This window comes from Cornus florida, unplaced genomic scaffold (assembly GCF_030987335.1).
Source record: "Cornus florida cultivar Cherokee Brave unplaced genomic scaffold, ASM3098733v1 CherokeeBrave_3.0.0_Hap2_Chr06, whole genome shotgun sequence".
Taxonomy (NCBI): Eukaryota; Viridiplantae; Streptophyta; class Magnoliopsida; order Cornales; family Cornaceae; genus Cornus; species Cornus florida.
The window spans coordinates 61,481,394-61,504,174 of NW_026775576.1; the positions used below are offsets into that span (position 1 = coordinate 61,481,394).

The 22,781-nt window shown below is 40.4% G+C and overlaps 1 protein-coding gene across 1 annotated transcript; it reads right to left on the reverse strand.

Moving 5' to 3' along the window:
* Positions 1-20,925: 20,925 nt before the first annotated feature.
* On the reverse strand, positions 20,926-22,263 carry LOC132314191 (protein CANDIDATE G-PROTEIN COUPLED RECEPTOR 7-like). Its single transcript, XM_059813084.1, has 2 exons — positions 21,052-22,263; positions 20,926-21,018 (listed from the first exon to the last, which is right to left on the reverse strand). The coding sequence occupies exons 1-2, from the start codon at positions 22,261-22,263 to the stop codon at positions 20,926-20,928; spliced, it is 1,305 nt and encodes a 434-aa protein (XP_059669067.1).
* Positions 22,264-22,781: the final 518 nt, after the last annotated feature.

The following is a 22,781-nucleotide window of genomic DNA, read 5'->3' on the forward strand; positions in this document are numbered from 1 at the left end:
CCAAAAAAGCACATTCCCGTGATCCTTGGTAGGCCATTTTTAGCCACTGCTAATGCATCAATTAATTGCCGAACCGGGGTGATGTACATTACTTTTGGAAACATGCAAGTCAAACTCCACATCTTTCATGCAACTTAACATCCCTCCAATGAGGATGATTGTTTTCTTGTGGATGTCATTGATGAAGTGGTCGAAGAATCTCTCCCCTTCATTCTAAGCAAAGATCCTCTTGAAACTTGCATGTCCCATTTTGACTTCTCAAACTTTGATGTTGATCAAGCCATTCAAGAAGTCAATTCCTTGCTTGATATTAATGCTATCATGGATGTACCTCCTTGGAAAATTCCAAAAGAACCACTTCCCCAACTTTCCACCACTCCTCCGGTCCCATCATTGTTATCTCCGCCACAACTTGAGCTTAAGCCGCTCCCGGCCCATCTCAAGTATGTGTTCCTTGGTCCAAAGCAAACCCTTCCGGTCATTATTGCCTCGGACCTTCAAAAAGACCAAGAGACCAACCTTTTAGCGGTGCTCCAAGAGCATAAGGAAGCTATTGGTTGGACAGTGGCAGATTTGAAAGGAATTGACCCCTCCATTTGTATGCACCGCATTCATATGGAGGATGACGCAAAGCCTACTAGAGAGGTCCAGCGCCGGTTAAATCCAAATATGAAGGAAGTGGTCATGAAAGAAGCGATCAAATTGCTAGATGCGGGAATCATCTACCCTATCTCTGATAGCAAGTGGGTGAGCCCCACACAAGTTGTCCCCAAGAAATCCGGTCTTACCGTTGTTGAAAATTCAGCGGGTGAGCTCGTGCCACAACGAACCACCACCGGGTGGCGTGTGTGCATTGACTACCGAAAACTCAATTCATCAACTAGGAAGGATCATTTCCCACTCCCATTTATTGATTAAATCCTAGAAAGGTTAGCCGGCCAAAGCTTCTATTGTTTTCTTGATGGTTATTCCGGCTATAACCAAGTGGCAATCGCCCCCCAAGATCAAGAGAAAACAACATTCACATGTCCCTTTGGTACTTTTGCCTATCGACGCATGCCTTTTGGTCTATGCAATGCACCGGCAACGTTCCAAAGGTGCATGATGTCCATATTCTCCGATATGGTTGAAAGGTTCTTGGAAGTTTTCATGGACGATTTTTCCGTATTTGGCTCCTCCTTTGACTCGTGTCTCAAAAATTTATCTCTTGTGCTCCAAAGATGCAAAGAGACGAATCTCATTCTAAGTTGGGAGAAAAGCCACTTCATGGTCCAAGAAGGCATTGTTTTAGGACATGTCATTTCTAAGCGGGGAATCGAGGTAGACAAGGCAAAAGTTGAGTTAATCTCTAATCTTCCTCCTCCGAATTCCGTCCGTCAAATCCGTTCTTTTCTTGGCCATGCCGAATTCTATCGTCACTTCATCAAAGATTTTAGCAAAATCTCACGGCCCTTGTGTAATCTCTTAGCCAAGGATGTTCCGTTCAATTTTGATGACGCTTGCATGGAAGCTTTCATCAAACTTCGCATTCTCCTCTCCTCCGCCCCATGAAACCCCCTAATTGGTCTCTTCCCTTTGAGATCATGTGTGATGCATCCGACTATGCATTAGGGGCGGTTTTGGGCCAACGTGTGGATAAACTTCCGCATGTCATTTATTATGCTAGCAAAACTCTCTGCGATGCCCAATTGAACCACACCACCACTGAAAAAGAATTGCTAGCTGTGGTGTACGCCTTGGATAAATTTCGCTCTTATCTTCTTGGCTCCAAGGTCATCGTCTTTTCAGATCATGCCGCTCTTAGGCATTTGTTAGCGAAAAAAGAGACAAAACCCCGTTTAATTCGATGGATCCTCTTACTTCAAGAGTTTGACATTGACATCTGGGATAAAAAAGGGACCGACAATGTTGTCGCCGATCATCTCTCTCGCTTACTTATTGAGAAATCTTCAGAATTCGCAGCCATCCGTGATTCCTTTCCGGATGAGCAACTTCTTCAAGTTTCACATTCTACTCTTCAATGGTTTGCGGATATTATCAATTATCTTGCGGTTGGCAAAATTCCAGCTCATTGGTCCAAACAAGAGAGGGACCGGTTTTTCTCCCAAGTCAAGCATTTCTTTTGGGAAGATCCGAAACTATTCAAGTATTGCCCGGACCAAATCATACGGCGATGCATTCCTGAAACCGAGGCCACAAGCATTCTAAATTTTTACCATACTCTAGCTTGTGGAGGCCATTTTAGTGCCAAAAAGACCGCTAACAAAGTTCTTCAAAGCGGATTCTTTTGGCCTACCTTGTTTCGGGATGCATACAATTTTTGCAAATCGTGTGAACGATATCAAAAACTTGGATCCATGTCCCGAAGAGACATGATGCCCCTCACCAACATTTTAATTGTTGAAATTTTTGATGTGTGGGGGATTGACTTCATGGGACCATTTCCATCTTCTTATGGCTATGAGTACATCCTTGTAGCGGTGGATTATGTGTCTAAATGGGTTGAAGCCGAGGCTACCAAAACCGATGATCATAAAGTCGTGATCCATTTCATTCAGTCTCACATCTTTAGTCATTTTGGTACGCCCCGAGCAATCATTAGTGATGGCGGATCTCATTTCCGAAATCGTTATCTAAAATCCGTCCTTGCTAGGTATTCCGTTATTCATAAGGTTGCTACACCTTACCACCCTAAAACGAGTGGTCAAGTAGAGATTTCTAACCGGGAGATTAAGCACATTTTGGAAAAAACGGTTAGACCGGACTGCAAAGATTGGTCAGTAAGGCTAAACGATGCGCTTTGGGCTTACCGGACAGCTTATAAGACACCCATTGGCATGTCACCATATCGACTTGTCTTTGGCAAAGCATGTCATCTCCCGGTAGAATTAGAGCACCGTGCTTATTGGGCCATAAAAAGGTTCAATTTTGATCTCAAACAAGCCGGCTCTAATCGTGCGTTGCAATTAAATGAACTTGAGGAATTGCGTAATGACGTGTATGAAAGCGCAAAAATTTACAAGGCAAAGACTAAAGCTTTTCATGACAAACACATCGTCAAGAAGTCTTTCGCCCCGGGACAAAAGGTCTGGCTTTTCAATTCCCGCTTGAAACTCTTTCCCGGTAAACTCCGGTCAAGATGGGATGGTCCATACATTGTCACTACCGTCTTTCCTCATGGAGCAATCGAACTTCATGATCCTGCAAGTGGATCACTCTTCAAGGTAAATGGCCAAAGGCTTAAGCCTTGCATTGACGGCACCATCCTAACCCGAAAAGTTGAGGAAGTCCTCTTGACGGATCCAATTTATGAGGATTAGTGCCGGCTCTAGCTTTGTCTAGCTATCGACAGTAAATTTAGCAAAGCAAGGGAAGCAATTCTTTCAATTTCCAAGCTTCCTTCTCCTTGAAATTGCTCGTGCCTCGCCAATTTTCTGGGAAACGGGGTAGAAATGCCAAAATTTAACTTTATCTGGAATTATCTTAAGTTGTGTTCCACATTTTTAGACTGGCTTCTTAGACCTTCTTAACTCTTGTTTTCATTCCCGGAAGTTTTTGGCTCTATCAGGCAATTTTCTCGGACCTTCGACATGGCTCTCACATGCATAGCCTCTTATCTTCAATGCATTGTTGGGTCATGGTTTCTCAAAATCATCCATGCATTGGATTGGAATAATGTGCAAAGTTTCACATTTTCCATGCATGGCTTGAATTTAGGACTGACATGAAAATTTTCAAAAATTCTCTATGCATAAAAATTTCATTTTTTTTGAAAAATTTCATTTTCTTACACTTATTCATACATGCATCATTAAAAAAAAAAAAATTTTTTTCTATGAAAAAATTTTTCCATGAAAAATTTCAATTTTTTCGTCCATGCAAAGTTCTTAAAATTCAACCCATGTATAGGAAAAATGCATGCAGTCATGCAATGCATGAGATAAAAAAAAAAAATAAAAAAAAATTTTTAGAGAGTTCCAAATCCATGCAACCATGCATGGCATTCCATTCCATATTGCATTTGTGCATGCCTAGACACCTTGCTTGCATGCATTCCATTCATTTTTATGTTGCATGCATTTCTATGTTGCATGCATTCCATGCATTTCTTTGTTGCAATCCATCCATGCAAGATCCTCCATGCATTCAAGTTGGCTGAAACATTCAATCTCCATATGCCAGTTCATTTCCAAGCTACTGAGCCACTTTCGTGCACTCCAAATTCCAATTTGAGTGCTCCAAATTCTTCAACCCACAATGCTGAGCCTACTGATCCAGTCTAGAGCACTCTACCACCAAGCTTCAAGTGCTCGCAGCCTCATCCCAGCAAACCCAAACTCTCTGGCTTCATTTCGAGCAATCTAAACTCCAATTTGGAGTGCTCGACCTTGCTTGAGTTTTGAACCCCAAAGCTGCTGAGGCTACTGGTCCCAATTCGAGCACTCTACTTCCATGCTTAGAGTGCTCGACAACAACTCCAACAACCAACATCCCAGCATTCACCTACTCACTCCCCATGCCTACCCCCACTCACCACCTCACCAACCTCACACAAACCATACAGCCTTGTCTGCATCAAAACCACCAATCACCTCAACCCAACTCATCAACCCTCCAACCTTCTCACCATTCCACTTCTCAAAACCAACCATTTACCTCACTCCATCACCATTCCACAACTACACCATCAAACAAACCACCCCCCCAACCCATGCAAACCAACTTCCACAACCCACCAACCTGCATCCTTCTTACACTCTCTCTCGGCTGCCTTCAATTCGAGTGCTCGCATGCTCAGTTCGAGCACTCGAATCCACCTCCTCACCAACCCAGCCTCAACCATGCCAACCAACCTAAAACCTCCAGCATCCAGCTCCATGCCCTGCATGCATGCATGCAAGCCCATGCATGCATGCCCCTCAACCAGCCACCCTCCAATCACCTCCCACCTCTCCACTCTCCACCAAACCATCCCCCCCATCAAGCTCACCACCCTCACACACCATACCACCATCGATCAACATCATACACCACAACAACCCACCTCCATCTCCTCTCCACCCACAACCATGCATGCCCATGCATGCAAGACCACCCAACACCATCCCAACCCCATGCACACACCAACACAAGCAACCCACCCTCATAACCATCTCTCTTCTCAGCCTCCACCAAACCACTCCATCTCACTCTCAACTTCAACCTCACCCCCACCCAGCAAGCAACAAACCATGCATGCAAGCCCCATGCATGCATGCAACCTCAAACTTCCCTCACCAACTCTCTATCTCTTCACCTCACAACCCAACTGACCATCCCAACAACCATCTCAACCCTTCCCATTGTCCCATCTCACCACCTCTCTTTCTCCAACCAACCCACACACCCCCATCTTCCACCACACCTCATATCCCTCGAGCCCATGCCACCCTCTCGGCATCTACAACACAACCTTCATTTCAACCATACCAACCTCACTTCACCACCCTCATCTCCTCCAACCATGCATTGCAACCCACCTCTCTCTCTCATCAACCCACTTAAACCAACCCCCATCCACCTACCCAAACCTTCCTCTTCCCCACAACCAAAACCAACTCTCCTCCATACACGCAACCATGCATTGCAAACCATCTACAAAACCCCACCCTCACCACCACCTCGCCTGCACCCCCCGTGCATGCATGCCACCTCACACAATACCCACTTCCCTCCCATGCATGCAACACACCATGCCAACCATCTATACAACAAACCCACCACACCAACCCAAACCAAACCCTCTCTGCCGATTTCTAGAGCACTCGAAGCCAAGCTTCGAGTGCTCGCCATTGCCCGAGCTCTCTCACCCAAACCAACCGAGGCCACTGCCCCAATTTCGAGCACTCGAAGGCACTCTTCGAGTGCTCGAACCAAGCCTCTCTCTCCCTCCCTTTTCAAAACCACACCCCCTCACTCTCACTCACCCCTCTCGCCACCATTCCCCACAACCACCTTACTCCCCTTGCATGCAAGCCCCATGCATGCACCTCAAAACCCTCTCATCTTTCATCATCCACCCTCACCATCTCTCGGTTTCTCCCTTTCCAACACCCCCAATGCATGAACCACCCCATGCATTCCTCTCTCGGTTCTCTCTCTACAACATCACCCACCTCAACCATTTTCTCCACCCACATAACCAACACCCAAACCAACCCACCACTTCTCTCTCTCATCCCCACCACCCCATCATCTCACCTCCCTCTTCCTGCCTTTTTTCTTACTCTCGGATACACTGAAATTCAGGTCTGTGTCCTCTTCATTTGTTTTTCTTTTCCTTTGTTCATTCATGGTGTTTTACAAGGAGGATGGGCTTGTAATGTTGGAGTTTGGTTCTGTTGATGCTTTGTTGTTGCTTTGTTGATAATAGGGCTTGTTTGTTTGTCAAAAATTTTGGGTTTCATCCTCCACCCCACTCATTTTCACCTTCTCCTTTTTGTGGTGCACGCCAGGTGTTCGTTGAAATTCCTCAACCAAGTCCACCTCTCTAAATGTCTCGTGCCGGTCCTTCTCGCCCTCCTAGACCCTCTTCGGGTGTCCGTGCTGTCACTCGTGAGTGACCACGTGATCCTTGGGATCGCAAACAACTCAACTACGAACTCTCATTTCCGCTCACGGATGCCTTTGACATTCTACCCACAACTTCGTGGGCTGTAGCCGAATTGACTAACCGGCGTCTGCAACACATTTGCGCACCCCTTGCCAGGGTTGCCTACCCCCGTGTAGTGCGCCTCTTCTACCAGAATCTCCAATGCCCTGAAAAGCCACCCATTTCTCTCACTACATCCATTGATGGCACCACCTATGCTTTCACTGTGACTGACATCATTCAGGTTTCTGGTTGCCCCATTGAGTGCCCCGATGACATTGTCAATCGTGAAAATCTCCCTTTATATGAGGAGCCGGATACATTAACTGTGGAGCAGATTGCCGCTGCCCTTTGCCCTGTTGACGATCCTACCAGGCCCCGGTCTTTTATCCGCAAAACCAATCTTTCGGAACGGCTGTGGTTCATTGACACTGTCTTCAAGCACAATGTCTGCCCTTTGGTGCATAGCACCGAGCGTCGGGGCCTCCTTTTGCAAGCCTTATATGCCATGGACCAAGGCCAATGGTTCTCCATCCCAGAGCTCATTTGGACCACATTTATGAAGTTTTGGCATGATGTTCATAATGCACGGGTTCCGCGAGTTGAAAATCGGAAATTGCCTTTGCCGTTTTTCATCACTCGGCTCCTTCAGCACAAGGGTTTCATTGCTCCTCCCCATAAACCAAAAGGCGACAAGATTAAAATTTTTACCCAGCGCCGGTGGATCAATGTTCTTAGCCATTCTAGTACCCCTCAGCCTGCTGCCCCCCTGTTCATCCACACTCCACCTCCTCCTCCTTCTGTGGATGCTTCCACCGCCGCAGCCGCTGCAAGGATAGAGCCTCCGGTCGACTCTCACCAGGACCAGGCTTTCATCCGGGCTAGCTTTGCCGGTATTCACGAGCGACTGGATCGTTTTGAGAATTCTTTGTCCGTGTACACTCGGACTCTGTGTGAGACTTCTTCACGTGCTGAAGAAGATCATCGTCTTGCTGCTGAAGACTGCCGTGTCGCCACTGAGGAACGTCGTTTGGCCTCCGCTGAACGGCGTAAGACTCAATCTCTCCTCCATTCCATCCTCGCCCGTTTACCCTCTGGACCGTAGCTTGTTACGAGTGTTGGACCTTTTCTTTTTGTTTCATATGTACCTATTTCTCTTGTATCTTTTGTTTTCCTTTTGAACTGTAAGAATTTGCTATGTATAGGTTGCTCTAGTAGACATGATCCCTGTACAGCTCTTTTTGTAATCATGTAAACTCTTTTTGCAATGCAAATTCTTTCTGTTCTGTTAACTTTTGGTACATTCTTTTTCTGTATTTATGCTTGTGCTATTAATGCTGTTTGTGGTTGTTTCTTTTTGTTCTTCATGATGCTCTCCAGGTTGCGCATTACAATTCAAGTTTGGGGGTTTTTGTCTCAAGATGCCGTTTCTTCCTCCTGGGTATTGTTGTTCCTTTTTTATACTCGTTGTCATTTCTGTCTCTAACTTACATCCATGTCCCACATTGAGGACACTGTGTAGTTTAAGTTTGGGGGTGCATCAAAGCATTCTTGGCATAGTTTCGATATTATATTTTTGTAAAGCAATGATAGTGTAACTTGGAACTTGTCGGAGACAAAGCATATGTTTAATACCTTGTGTATAGAAGCAATTGAGAAATTTTTGAAAATAAAGAAATTCGAATTTGAAGTGATCATGCAAATACAATGTAGTCTGTATAAATGCCTCAATTAGATTCTTGCTGGATTTACACTCTTATAAGCTTCACAATGCACAGATGCACATTGGAAACTTAACTGTGAGGCATGCAACTTGATTGACCTTGACCTTGGCCTAGTTAATCTAATTTGATGAACCTGATAGATGAATACCTTTGGCATGTATCTAAAAAAAAAAAAAAAAAAAAAAAAAAAAAAAAAAAAATAACTAGTTGACGTTCGTAGCCTTTCCAACTTGAGCTATTAAGCCCTAGGAGTGTTTCTACACTTAGCACCCTAAAGCCGTCTGGTTTGGGAGTTGTTGGCCTAACGCTTGCTACAAGGGTTGGTTAGAAAGCTTAAGGGACTTAAACATTACACGGTCATTCAAAAAAAAATTTGTAATAAACATGGTTAGCTAGAGTTCGTAGCCTTTCCAACTTGAGCTATTAAGCCCTTTGGAGTGTCTCTACACTTAACACCCTAAAGCCGTCTGGTTTGGGAGCTGTTGGCCTAACGCTTGCTACATAGGTTGGTTAGAAAGCTTAAGGGACTTTAGCATTGCACAACCATTCTATGTTTCGCTTATGAGTTGCAATAAATTGTTAACAGGCAACAAAAGTTGTCTTGAAAATAAAATCATGCCTTAGGGACTTCATGTAAAGGGGAATTCATTGATTTGAAAACTTGTGCCTTGGAATTGGAAAAGAAAGTAAAAGCCGCATCTTGAGGATTCAATTCACTTTCACTGGAGTTTGAGTTATTTCCATTTAAGAGATGACAATTGAATTATTTATATGGACTATGATGTTGATGCATGCATGTTGAAATGGTTTTTCCCATTTTTTTTGTATCAATGCTTCATATATGCAAGGTAGTCTTCCCAATGATCCCGTCTCCAGCTCTTTATCTGTTTCAAGTTGTATTTGAGCTATGTTTATGTTTATCTTTGCCATGGTGAATATTTTTGTAATAGCATTCCCTTGTTTTCATTCCATTGAGTTTTGCATTTTGGTTTTGCTAAGGGACTAGCAAAATGTAAGTTTGGGGGTGTGATAAGCGCTGAATACTGTATATTCAAGCGCCCTAAATTACATTAACAAAGTCCATTAATTGATTATTTTATGTAGATTAACTCCATTTGCATGTTTTTATGCATTTTCAGGTTAAAGTGCAAAAAGGAAGCAAAAATGATGCCTTGTGGAATTTTGAACAAAAAGGATGCTATTTCTGAATTTCTGGCAGCAGTGATCCTGACTTTTGTTGCCATTTTCGACCTAGCAAACTCAAGAACTGGACTTCCCTCATAACATAAAAGATTTAGAGCTCTGAATCAGCTTTCCAAATCTTCAAACGGTTTGTCATTTGGAGCTTAGAGCAGAGAGTTATGGCCTTGTTTCCAGAGGTGCACAGAACTACCTGGCAGCAATGCAATTCTGCGTTGATCTTCATTTTCTACCAACCAGACTTGAGAATTGGGTCTTCATCAAAACATAAAGTTTTTAAAACACTGAATCAGCTCTCCAAATCTTCAAACAGATCATCATTCGGAGTTCGGGACACAAAGTTATAGCAGTTTTACCAAAATAGGTTAGCGCTGAGCAAGAGGAGCATGTTGCACATTGCACTAAGTTAGAGTGCTCGAGATCACTTTTCGAGTGCTCGAAAATCAGGCAGATTGCACTCGGAAATGGCTCAATTTCAGCCACTTGCACATTGGTTTCCTCAATGCCATCTTCCTTCTTTATGAAGTGGTTGGAGGTGTTCCTTGGAGGGGGGAGAGAGGGTTTTGTTGGAGAATAAAAAGCTACCAAAGGCCACACATTTGCTATCCTTGAATATTTTAGCAAGATAGAGGAGAGAGAAGAGTGCAAGGAGAAGGGTGTTCTTAAGTGCTACAGTAGGAGCACGAAAATGGAGTCTTGGATGGAGCTTCTTCCTTTTTCTAGCTTAGCAATGGGTAACTAACTCTTTCTCTAGGGAGGTGATGAAGTCCCTCCCTTGTAAGCATGTCCTAGGATAGTCTATTTTGGGGATTTGCCATGTATATTTTATGGTCTTTTCATAACCAAGAGCACCTCATTTGTTGTAATGAATGTTGATACATGTATGGATGATTTCTTTAAGTTGATTATCTTGTCTTAGATGATGTCTTAGAGTAATCATATTGTTTAAGTTTTTCATGGTGAGAGTGGAAGCAAGGTTATGAAATGGTTTCATGGCATGTTGATAGGTGACCTTGATAGACCATTGCTTAGGAAATCCTTTGATGGTGTATGCTTAATCTCTAACTCCATGTGCTTTATCATTTTGTCAAGAACTTGATAGTCTCTCATTTAAGTAAATGTGTATAAGCTACACCTTAGTTAGGTAGTCTAAGCATGTTTATCTTTTGATGGATTATACTTGTTTGAGACCTAATGTACCTCTTGATTACTTATATGGCAACCATGTGTTGCTATGTAAGTCTTGACCATCATATGTTGTTTTTTTCCCAAATTTAGGTCTAATCTAGCATATGTATAGGGATGGAGGCGGATTCACTTCCCTAGTCTCCTCTTCTTAATCTTTTCATCCTAAATTCCTTGTAAATTAGTGTTTTATGCACTTTGAATTCCTAATTTAAGTGACAACAAACACAACCTCTATGAACACCCCTTCATCATCCTAAGAATGACTCTAAACACTTAGGTTGCCTTAGACTAGAGCAGTCCCAGTGGTTCGACTTACCCGACCAATAGCCCTATTTTACAATGATTCGTGCTATTGCGAAGGTTGATGTTAGCTGATCAACCGATCAAGTGGAAGCGGCTTGGGCACTAGTAGTTGCTACAACTTTTGACTTTACAAGTGCTTCACATATATATGGCTTTTTGATGTTTAATTCTTCCATATGAACCTCAAAATCACTATCAAGCTCAGCGGTAAAGACTTCATAATTTGGGTCGCGATAATAAGTTCCCTTTGAGGAAGCTTTCCTATCCTTTTCCTCATGAAGTAAACCTTTATACTTGGCAACTCTACTCTTAAAATCAAAGAGATCGCAAAATTCTATCCCTTCGAATTTCTTGCGCAATCCAAAGTCTAGACCATTGATAGCCATTTTGACGTACTCGATTTCGGGAAGATCTACATTGCACTTATGCTTTGCCTTTCTGAATCTAGATAAAAAAGCTTCTACGGACTCTCCTAGCAATTGGTTAAGCCTGGAAAGATCATCCATGGAAACTTCTGGCTCAGTTCGATAGAAATGTGTATGGAACATCTCTTCAAACTAATGCCAACTATTAATGGAATTTGCAGGCAAGTTTGTGTACCATCTGAAGGCATACCCAGTCAAAGTATTAGGAAACAACCGGACTTTCAACCATTGATTGCCTCATGCCTCACCACATTGAATCGTAAATTGGCTTATGTGTTCCACGGTGGATTGGTTGCCTTCGCCACTGAAAGTGGCAATTTTAGGAATTCAAAAATTCCTAGGATATTCAATATTATCTATGAACTCAGGGTAAGGTTTCTTATAAACAGTTCTCCCACCCTTTCTAGTCAAACCAAATTCTTACTGAAAAAATTCAGCAAGTTGGCATCTGTCCAATCCCTGCAACTGAACTGTTGGTTGGCAATTCTCCGGCCATCTTTGTGGTTGGTTGGCCATGGGCTGCCCCCCAAACATTACTGGAGGTGTGTTTGGGTTGTTCCTCCAATGAACTCTGTTGCCTCCTTGATCAGGAGGCTCCCTTGGTATGTTCTGCCCCCCACCTACTATAGGAAAAACCTGAGGTGGTCTTTGAGGAACGGTAGGAGGTGGCTGAACATACTGCTGGCCAACATTTGGTGGAAAATACTACTGACTTCCCAATTGACCCATCTGAGTTGCACCCCGAGGAGACCCAAATTGATGCAAATTATTAGAAAAACCTTCAGGACATACCTGTTGAGGTAAAGTCACACGAGCTGAATTCTGAACTTGCTGGGTCACTGGAATGGTCGTCATTTGTGTAGGTGGAATTTGCGTTGTCTGTGCCTGTGACAAGGAAAGCACAGGTTGGTGAGAAGGACTTCCTTCAAGAAAAGTACTTGGCCTATTTACTAGAACAGCCGATTGCTGAGAATCTTTTGAATTGCTTGGCTTGTTGGCTATGCTTTGAGAAATGCCAATTATGCCATGGGAAATAGTAGCCAAAACTTGAGGAACGTTGGCCATGTTTTTAGAAAGACTGGCCATGCACTGAGTCAGATTAGTTATGCTTTGAGGAAGACCGGCCATGCTTTGAATCAGATTAGTCATACTTTGAGGAAGACCGGCCATGCTTTGAGAAAGACCAGCCAGAGACCTTTCAATCGCAGCTTCCAGCCTGCTGGTCAATCTGTCTTGCGCTCGAATAATCTTGTCGTGATTACGACTAATTAATCTTGTCACGTCCATGTTTGGACCGCTCCTCATTGCTTCGACGAACTTTGCAATCATCTTTTCTCCTTCTTCAGGAACGGCCCGAAAATTTTCATCAGGAAGTTCAATGGCAAGTTCCTCTTCAATTTCGACAGGATCTTGAACAGATTTGCCGTGTCTTTTTCCTCCTGCCATAGAAACACTCCGTTCAGAATGTCCCGTCGGGCGTGCCACTATGTTTGGCCTGAAAAAAGCTTACGCTAGGTTTAATGGAACCGGATGGGCGTGCTAGGAACTGTAGTAGTTCCAAAGAGAGATCCAAACAATATTCGAGAGGGAAGACTGCGGGACCAGGCAATTGTGTTGAGGTTTGGAATGAACACCTCAGGGTTCTTTTTGCCTTTGATAAAGGACTTCGAGATAGTTAACTGGCTAGGAAGAAACGAACTACTTGAGAAAGTAATTAACTGGAAAGTAAGATTATCTAATGTAAAGTAAAGTGCAGGACTTAGACTAAACATAATGAAATTGCATTGCTGTGTAAAGTAAAGATTGTATTGAAATGCGTTTTTGGCGTTGAGCCCCTTCTACGTTATACATGAGGTCTTATTTATAGAATGAAAATATAAAAGTTAACAATAACAGTTCCATTTATGCCACCAACAGCTAGCAAGTGTCCCAAAACATGCAATCGTGCTGTTCTTGATTTTCCTAGAACCTCCACGTCCCAAAACATGCAAACGTGCTAGAACCTCCACGTCCCAAACACGCAATCGTGTGATTTTCCTAGAACTTCCACGTTCTTTTCCCACGTTATTATTGTGTCTGGAGTTGCCCTGCAATTGTGCCATCATGTGATCGTACTTTAATCCTTCTAGAGCCCCAACGTTCCAAACATTCCAACAATCGTGTGATCGTACTTTGATTTGCACGACTTCCTCTGTCTGAGCAAATGGCCACCACTCCTATTTCCCGGATGGTGGTAGTAGTGGCCCCAAACGTGCAATTTGAAGAAAAATCTACCTCCATATTTTTAGGAACCCCAATCTCTCCACGTTTAATAAACATGTTCCTTTGACCAAACGTTTCTTACGTGGCTTCAATTTAATTCAGCTTCAATTTAATTCAACTGCCAACATTCTTTATGGGCTTCTTTGAGTCAAACCCTATTTCACAGGCCTTCATAAAATTAAAGTAGTTTAATATATCCAAACCACTTCTAACTGGATTTTACTGAGACCCTTTCTTGAGCAAAACTCTCACCCATCACAAAAACCGGCTTGACCCAAATTCTTCCACATGTTAGAAACCGGCTTGACTAAGAATTCCTTCCACGTGTGTATTTTCCATTGAGTGAAAATAAGGGTGTAAACAACTGGATACAGGATTCTATAATTATTTGCACAGAGTAAGCATCCCCATCTTCAAGTTTTGGAAATTCAGTTTTTACCACTTTTTTTTTTTTTTTTTTTTTTTTTTTTTTTTTTTTTTTTTTTTGATAATCAATTGGAAGAATTTAATTCATAATATTCAAGACTATACACTAATTACATAAATTAATCCCCAAAAAGTATGAAAAGAGAGAGAGAATAGGTTACATGCTTAGGGTTTATCCAACCCTAAGTAGAAGAATCAGCCACTCATGGTTGATGGAGTCGAAGATAGGACAATCCCCATCATCTGCTTCATCTTCTCTGAACATTTCTTCCAAACCCTAGCCTGTTCTTCTTTTTCCCTTTCTTCGCGTGTTTTTCCAGAGAGAAAATACGATACTACGATACAGAAAAAAAAATAAAATAAAACTCTTTTTTTTCTTTTTCTTTTCTAATAATCTTTACCTAAATAAAAACTAAAACTAACCCTAATCTAATGGCTCACTGGGCCTTAAGTAACAATCTCATTAAAGCCCAACAGTTCCCAAAATGAGCCCAAAAATTAAATAAAAACTGTAATGTTGCTAAGTCCTGGGGGATCGATCCCCCACCCTGGGGATCGATCCCCCCAGAGTTGAAAATTTCCTTTAAGCCCTATTTAGCTCCATTTTAGCCCCGAATTCATTAGTTTGCTTCTTCATCTTTGGGAACATCATCAAAAGCCTGAGATTGACCGCTTTTGAAGAATAAACACACTATACGAGCAATGGGCTGCGACCTCCTTTTTGCCATTTTCTGAGCTTTTTCTGAATATCTTTGATTGACTCTAAAAAGGCTTTAATGGACCGTTCTTAGCTCAGTTTAACTTTATTACCCTGAAATACACATAAACATAAATTAGGACTAAAACATGAAATTAAGATAGTTACAACGACTGAAATACCCTAACTTAGGTGCTAAAATGTGCAACATTTAAGCACTTATCACGCCCCCAAACTTAGATATTGCTAGTCCCTAGCAATGAACTACAGCATGGAAATGAAATAAACATATATACAACTATGAACTAATAAAACAAATAAAGATAACACCACTTTCGTAGGGATCACGGTTGCATTTAGCATATGCAACAAGCCTTTTAAACCCCTAGGTTACCCCTAGTGGACGAGTGAAGTCTCGTGAGGGTTTACAGAAATGGTACCCACAAACATCAACAGCTCTTTCTTACTTGAGAAGTAACGACACATATTAAACAAGTGTTGAAAGTAGACTACCTCAAGTATGCAAATTTCTGCCATTTCTAAGCTATTATCAACGTTTCAACATCATGTAAGCACAAACGGTCCTCCACACATCAATCAATTAATCATGCAAATTGAATCAATTCTATCATCCTTTTAAGTGAACCGGCATCAAAATGTGTTGCTATCCTAGCAAATCAAAGTAATGGTATAGCCTTACCCTCAAACTAGCATGCAGATATAGTACCAGACATCAAGACATTGAATGAACCTTGTTATTTAATCAAACATTCTTTTTTTTCTTTTTTTTTTTATTGATTTCATTTTTTTATTGATTTTTTATGTATGACCATGTGCAATGTCCAAGTTCCTTAAGCTCTCTAATCACCCCATGTAACAAGCGTTGAGCCAACGACTCCCAAACCAGATGGTCTTAGGGCGTTAAGTGTAAAGACACTCCTAAGGGCGTAATGACTCGGAATGGCTAGGCTACGAACTCAAACTAATCATACATCTTACATTCTTCCCTTGTCTTCCTTTTTAATCAGTTGACATGTTGAAAGAATGCAGTTTTTTTTTTTTTAATTTATTTCTTTTCTTTCCTTTGCAAGGTCATTTTATCAAGAATGAAAGCTTTCAAAGCATACTAGCTCAATTGGAACAAACCAAAACAATAATCAACTAAGCATGTACCCCACAAATTGAATGCTAGTGTGCGCAAGTGCAAATGTAGAATTCTAGAATCAACTCTCAAAGCATTTTCAACCAACAAGATGATGTGTACCACAAAAGCAAACATGATGTCAAAAATTAAAATTTACCCTTAAATGGCATCCTAGAGCATACAAGAAGTATTAGACTCTAACAACTTGTTTTTTAAAGGCACTATGATTCAAAAGTTCAAAATCATTGCCAAATATATCTCAAATCTCAATCATGCATTTAAAACTCAACTTAAAGTAGAATGTAACAAGGCTACTTTACCCCCAAACTTAAACTGCACATTGTCCTCAATGTGCAATGAGAACAATGAAAGAAATGGAAAGAGTATACCGTGATGGCAAAAGTTAATGACGTCCGGTAATGATCCATGACGAAAGAGGTCTTCCCCAAACTTGGATGCAAAAACCTACTAGAAAAGCCACACTAGCAACTCACATCAAATATCAAATGGAATAAGTAAAGCATACATTCCAAAACAATATAGAATAAGATGTAAAGAGATATGATATCAAGCCCTTTGTAAAAGATGAAAACATGCAAAACTAAGCAGAAGGGCATAACGGGGACACATATTTTTGAAATTTTAGTGATATGTTTTTTTTTTTTTTTTAATTTCAAGAATGGGATTGATTTCCCCGGCAACGGCGCCATTTTTTTTTTTTTTTTTTTTTTTTTTTTTTATATAAATTTTTTTTTATATTTTTGAATAAATCAAAACTAACATGAAATATATACAAAAATAATAAAAATAATAATAAAATAGAAATAAAATCAAACACCAACCTACATTACTCATTTACAATTTTTTTTTTTTTATTTTTTTTATTTTGAATTTCTGAAAGCAGAATTGTACAAAAAATAAAATAAAGTAAAAGAAGAAAATAAAATAAAATTTTATTTAGACGAAGATGTAAGAAATAAAATAAAAAGAAATGAGGGAGAAGTAAAGTCGGGAAACTCTACGAAAAACTAGTGTTTAATGTCACTAGAAAAACGTTGGGGTGACTCACTAGTCGAAAGAATCAAAAACCGGATATGAGACATCCTCGTTAATCCGTTTGTCTATTTTCCCAAGTGGATCCTTTCTCATAACAACAAATTCATCTCCCAAAAGAATGACTTGAAAAGAAATGATGTAAGATGCAATTTTTTTCCTTTCATCAATGGTCTTGAAAATGAAATCAATAATGGACAGTCTTGCACTTGGCAAAGCAACGTCTTTCAAAGACTCAATTGAATTATTAGGAAATGCACTCTTTTCATCCCTTTTCTCTTCCTCACTGATCACCATCTCTTCACTTTCCAAGTTAGCTATGGAGTTCATTAGAGAGTTCACTTCATATGTGGAGCTTTCGATGTTAAAACCACATCATTCATACATTTTCAAAAGGCATGCCTCAAGAGGATCGTTGGGGATAATAAAAGGAAGGTTCTTTTTTACAAGTTCCTCCTTTTCCTCTCCTACCTCTATAGTGGTCAACAACTCCTCACTCTCTAAGGTATCAATTTCCTCATGCTCAAGATTATAAGGAATGTCCTCATAATTCAATTTATGCTCTATTGGATTAGTCACTAGCTCACTTGCCTCACCCTCTTTTATTATCATGTTTTGCTCATTTTGATTAGTCATTAATTGACTTGCCTCTTCTTCCTCTTCCTCTTGACGAGAAAGAGTACTTGCAATTTCCTCAACTTGAGCTTTTAGCATCGCTAGCTTATGAGAATGATAATTAATAAGTTGTCTCCTTTCATTAAGTTCATCAATTAGAGCTAACATTTTATTTTCAAATCCGAGAGAGTAAGGTAATGGAGATGGTTCTTCATAAAATGGTGGGGGAGGGTAATAGTCATAAGAGGGATCATAAGAATGATCAAGTCCATTATATGATAATGATTTATGAAATGTATTGGACTCACTCTCATAAGGATCATGATATGATGGAGATGCATAAGGATAAGGGGTAAAATTTTCCCCCAAACTTGGATCAAACAAGGGCTCCATTCACATTCACAATCCGAAAACAATAAAATAATTGCCTCGACAATGGCTCATGCATATAACAATGAAAGTAATGGCCTCGACAAGGACCTATGCTTAGATAAAATATTTAAGCATTATGAAAGCCTCAACAAGGACTATCTCGCAAGCATAGAAAAATGAACAATTAGGGTAAGAATTGCTTACAAAGGTCCTTAAGCAACTCCAAATTCCAATGATTGCTTTAAGCTCCAATGTTCACCTTTCTTGTATCAAATACCTAATTGCACATTAAATGAGAAAATAAAAATAAAAATGACTTAAAAGTAAACAATCAACAAAGAACTAATGTCTAATTCAATTCTTTAAAAACAGTTAGATCCCCGGCAACGGCGCCATTTTTTTTTTTCATTTTTTTTTTTTATTATTTAATTTTCTTTTTTTTTTTTTTTTTTTTTTTTTTTTTTTAATAATCAATTGGAAGAATTTAATTCATAATATTCAAGACTATACACTAATTACATAAATTAATCCCCAAAAAGTATGAAAAGAGAGAGAGAATAGGTTACATGCTTAGGGTTTATCCAACCCTAAGTAGAAGAATCAGCCACTCATGGTTGATGGAGTCGAAGATAGGACAATCCCCATCATCTGCTTCATCTTCTCTGAACTTTTCTTCCAAACCCTAGCCTGTTCTTCTTTTTCCCTTTCTTCGCGTGTTTTTCCAGAGAGAAAATACGATACTACGATACAGAAAAAAAAATAAAATAAAACTCTTTTTTTTCTTTTTCTTTTCTAATAATCTTTACCTAAATAAAAACTAAAACTAATCCTAATCTAATGGCTCACTGGGCCTTAAGTAACAATCTCATTAAAGCCCAACAGTTCCCAAAATGAGCCCAAAAATTAAATAAAAACTATAATGTTGCTAAGTCCTGGGGGATCGATCCCCCACCCTGGGGATCGATCCCCCCAGAGTTGAAAATTTCCTTTAAGCCCTATTTAGCTCCATTTTAGCCCCGAATTCATTAGTTTGCTTCTTCATCTTTGGGAACATCATCAAAAGCCTGAGATTGACCGCTTTTGAAGAATAAACACACTATACGAGCAATGGGCTGCGACCTCCTTTTTGCCATTTTCTGAGCTTTTTCTGAATATCTTTGATTGACTCTAAAAAGGCTTTAATGGACCGTTCTTAGCTCAGTTTAACTTTATTACCCTGAAATACACATAAACATAAATTAGGACTAAAACATGAAATTAAGATAGCTACAACGACTGAAATACCCTAACTTAGGTGCTAAAATGTGCAACATTTAAGCACTTATCACACTTCACCAAACAAGGATCCCCCATTCGAATTGTGATATTTCTCCTTTGGCAAATATTTTCTTGGCAAGAATACTCACACACTCACACATTTTTTTTTTTCCTCGTATGGACCCGGCCTCGAACTCCTCACTCCTTTGAAGATGGAGAAGGTATACCATTGCGCTAAATAACATTTGGTTCTCCCTTGTCATTGGTGTGACTAAAAGCAGAATAAAAAAGAAATTGCAAAATTTTGTTTTATTAAAATCCCTTTAACATTTGGATTTCTTAATAATAAAAAATTCTAAGATACACAGAAAAAGAATTGGGATTATCCTTGACCAATTGGAAAGTTTGTCGATTAAAGCTTAAAACAACATTAAAAACCCTAATGAGAAAGTTTTCTAGAATATCCATGATGGGATTTAAAGGCTGAAGATTATGTGCTCCAATAACGGATATTTTTGTTTGGTTAGTTATCTGCCAAGTTCAGAGTTCAATGTATAATTAATCTCTTTTTCTTCAAAGGGGAGGTGAGGCTATCGAGCTCAATGATGAAAATGAGTATCTTCAGTTGCTCAATCCCGTCTCTTTTTAGGGTTGTCGATGTAAGCTCTATTTCTGAAGTTACATTCTTTGTGCACCTCTACTTTCTTGCCTTATCTTTATTGAAATCATTTCATAAATCAAAGGCCAAAAAAAGGGATGTGAGAGATTCTAGCTCCTTAGTAGCATTGAGAATGCTTGTGTTGTACGTGTGAGTACCTAATTAAAAAAACAAAGTTTAGAGCTCAGACAGCCCAAACACATGACATTAACCTCAACAAACTCAACATCATATATAAGTTATATAAGTCTATAATTAGAAGAGAACACCATGTGAAACATATCTTGTTAATTAAGTTAATAAGCCCTTGTGGCACTTTTTACAATACAGCGTTACATATTTTGACATCATATTGATCAGAATTAATTGCATGGTACCTCTCTACAAATTATGTTTTACATCTCACTTTGGAGCCAATTCGATTTAAGCTCTTGTCCTCATCCATCTCCGACTCCTTGAATGCTAGAAGAATAATTGACGAATGGGAGCTACCACCTGTGATTGTACGTCCACCAGCAAAACCCCTTGATCATACTGATTAAGGATGAGGAGGATGAGGAGATGATCTCCATGTTCTCCACCGGACTGTGATGTTGGCCAGCAACGGTCATTACACTTGAATACTCTAGGTTGGGTATTGTTGAAACCTTGGGCCTTTTAGGTCTGGGTTATTCATGGGCTGAAACTGTAATGTTAGCATTGAGCGAACTTTCCTTCTATGGGCTTGTAGCCTTGTACATGTATCAATCCTTATCTATAAAAATTGAAATTACCTTTAAAAAACAAAAATTGAGTATAGTACCATGTTGAATTGGATTGTTGATTACAGACTATATATATAGCATTAATGTATTACATGCTCAATAGACCAAAAATCCTCAATCAAAACATTTAGAAACAGCAAGCTTAGGACATCTAAATTTGAAAATTGATCCCCAAACCTTTTGTTAGTACCACTGTACAGATCAAATTAGAGTTCAAATGTGTCGTCTGCTTCCAATATTTGACCTGCATGAGCTTCTTCCTCATCATCAATAGCCAAGTAAGGATTCCTCTCTATTGGCTGAAAATTATAGAATACAAATACATAGAAAGCCAAGCTTGCAGCTTCTGCAGCAGCTGGACCAACCCATTCATATCTATATGTCACAATAGACCCTATTGCAGCAACAACTACTCTAGTGAAGTACAAGTAGCCAACCACAACAAGATAGAATTGCTTGAAAAGGGAAAGCTTTTCAAGGTTCCTAGCCGCCTTCCCATCCATCTTGGAAGCCTCCTTGAGGCTCCTCATGGACCAAATGATCGGGAAAAACACCGCGCAACAACACACAATGTCCATGATCAAGAACACCTGAGTCCAGGTGAACCAGTCCTTTGTGGCCGGACCTGTTTCCCCTATCACCGCAGACACTATGTTCTCCAGAACCTGCAATGGAATCACTATCATCAACACCTTCTTTTCCCTCTCTTGGAGGTATGGTTTCAAGAAAGACCACCCTGTGCCGATGAGGATGATCACAGTGAAGAGCACGACACCTTTGAAGAATCCGAAGACGTAGAAAGCCACATCCCAACCATGTGGAGTGCCTGTTTTTCTCACATACATTTTGTCCTCTGAAGCACATATTATTTTGAGAGCCTTGAAGAGAAGTAATGCACCCATTATTAGATGGATCTTGTCCAGAGTTTGTCTATGTTTGGTGCAAGTATAAACCCATGACAACAAAAAGGCGGTGTATATGAGGAAGAAGAGAAAATAGAGTCTTGGCAATGGGGTTTGGCCTGCAGGAAGAAAATCCTTCGAACCATCTGCATGCAGGTTGTACATCTCTGTATGGACATTCATGGAAACTTGAAATTCGGGTTGACAGTTCCCGAATATCAAGTTATATTCGTCGGGTTCATCAATAATGATTGACCCGTCGTAGGATGAATTAGAACCAAATTTGTCAAATCTGAAAATGAGTTTCACAAAATGACTCGACAAGACACAGAAGCCCTCGGTGTACTCTGACTCGTTCAGGATTCTTGGAAATGACACGTCTCGGACGAGAAAGAAGCCCATTGAGGAAGGATCGAGTTGTGCACCTTGATGCTTTGATTTCCATGTGTAATGGTTGATGGAGACGGAGACGTGGCCGTTTGGGGCGAACCCAAAACGCTCGAAAAGGATGATCGGCCGTGAGTCGTCGAGGATGGTTATGTTCTTGATCTCACAGGCGGAGAATGGGATGGTTGATAAAAAGAGTATTAGTGCAGGTAAGAGGTGATGGTGAAGAGTTATGTAGAACTTGAGATTTCCCATAACGTGAATGAGTGTTTGTATCAAGGTTTGAGAATTGAGATATATTAAAATCATGATGAAAATTAATCTAGCAAAAGGGGTTGAAAATGAGAAATCAATGCAAAGATAATAAATTTCTTTCATTGAAATTTGGTTGGATTTAGGTGGTTAATAACGTTGGTATGAGTAAAAGGGGAGCGGTTTATGTGCCAATTATTTGGGAGACTTGAGCGAACAATCTTTGTAACACGTGGCAATTCTGCACTCAAATTCAATTTTTCTCTAACTCAAAAAAGAAAATGTTGTGGGTTGAATCTCACTTCATCAGAGCACCTGCACGAGTCTCTTCAAAGCCCATATTCAGCGAGCCAATGGACTGTTTGGGCATGCAGCGGGCTAGCTAAATTGGTAAGGCCCAATTTTGTTCACGAGCCGGTCCGCGATAGCTGATTTTTTTTTTTTTTTTTTTTTTTTTTTTTTTTTTTTGTCGTTTTTTGCGTCAAAATGACGCCGTTTCTGGTGCAGCTTTTTGTCTTATT

Coding starts and splice junctions, on each gene's coding strand:
- LOC132314191 (XM_059813084.1), bottom strand. CDS start 22,263: ATGGGAAATCTCAAGTTCTACATAACTCTTCACCATCACCTCTTACCT. Junction 21,019..21,051: donor CTGCAGAAGCTGCAAGCTTG/GCTTTCTATGTA, acceptor TATAATTTTCAG/CCAATAGAGAGGAATCCTTA.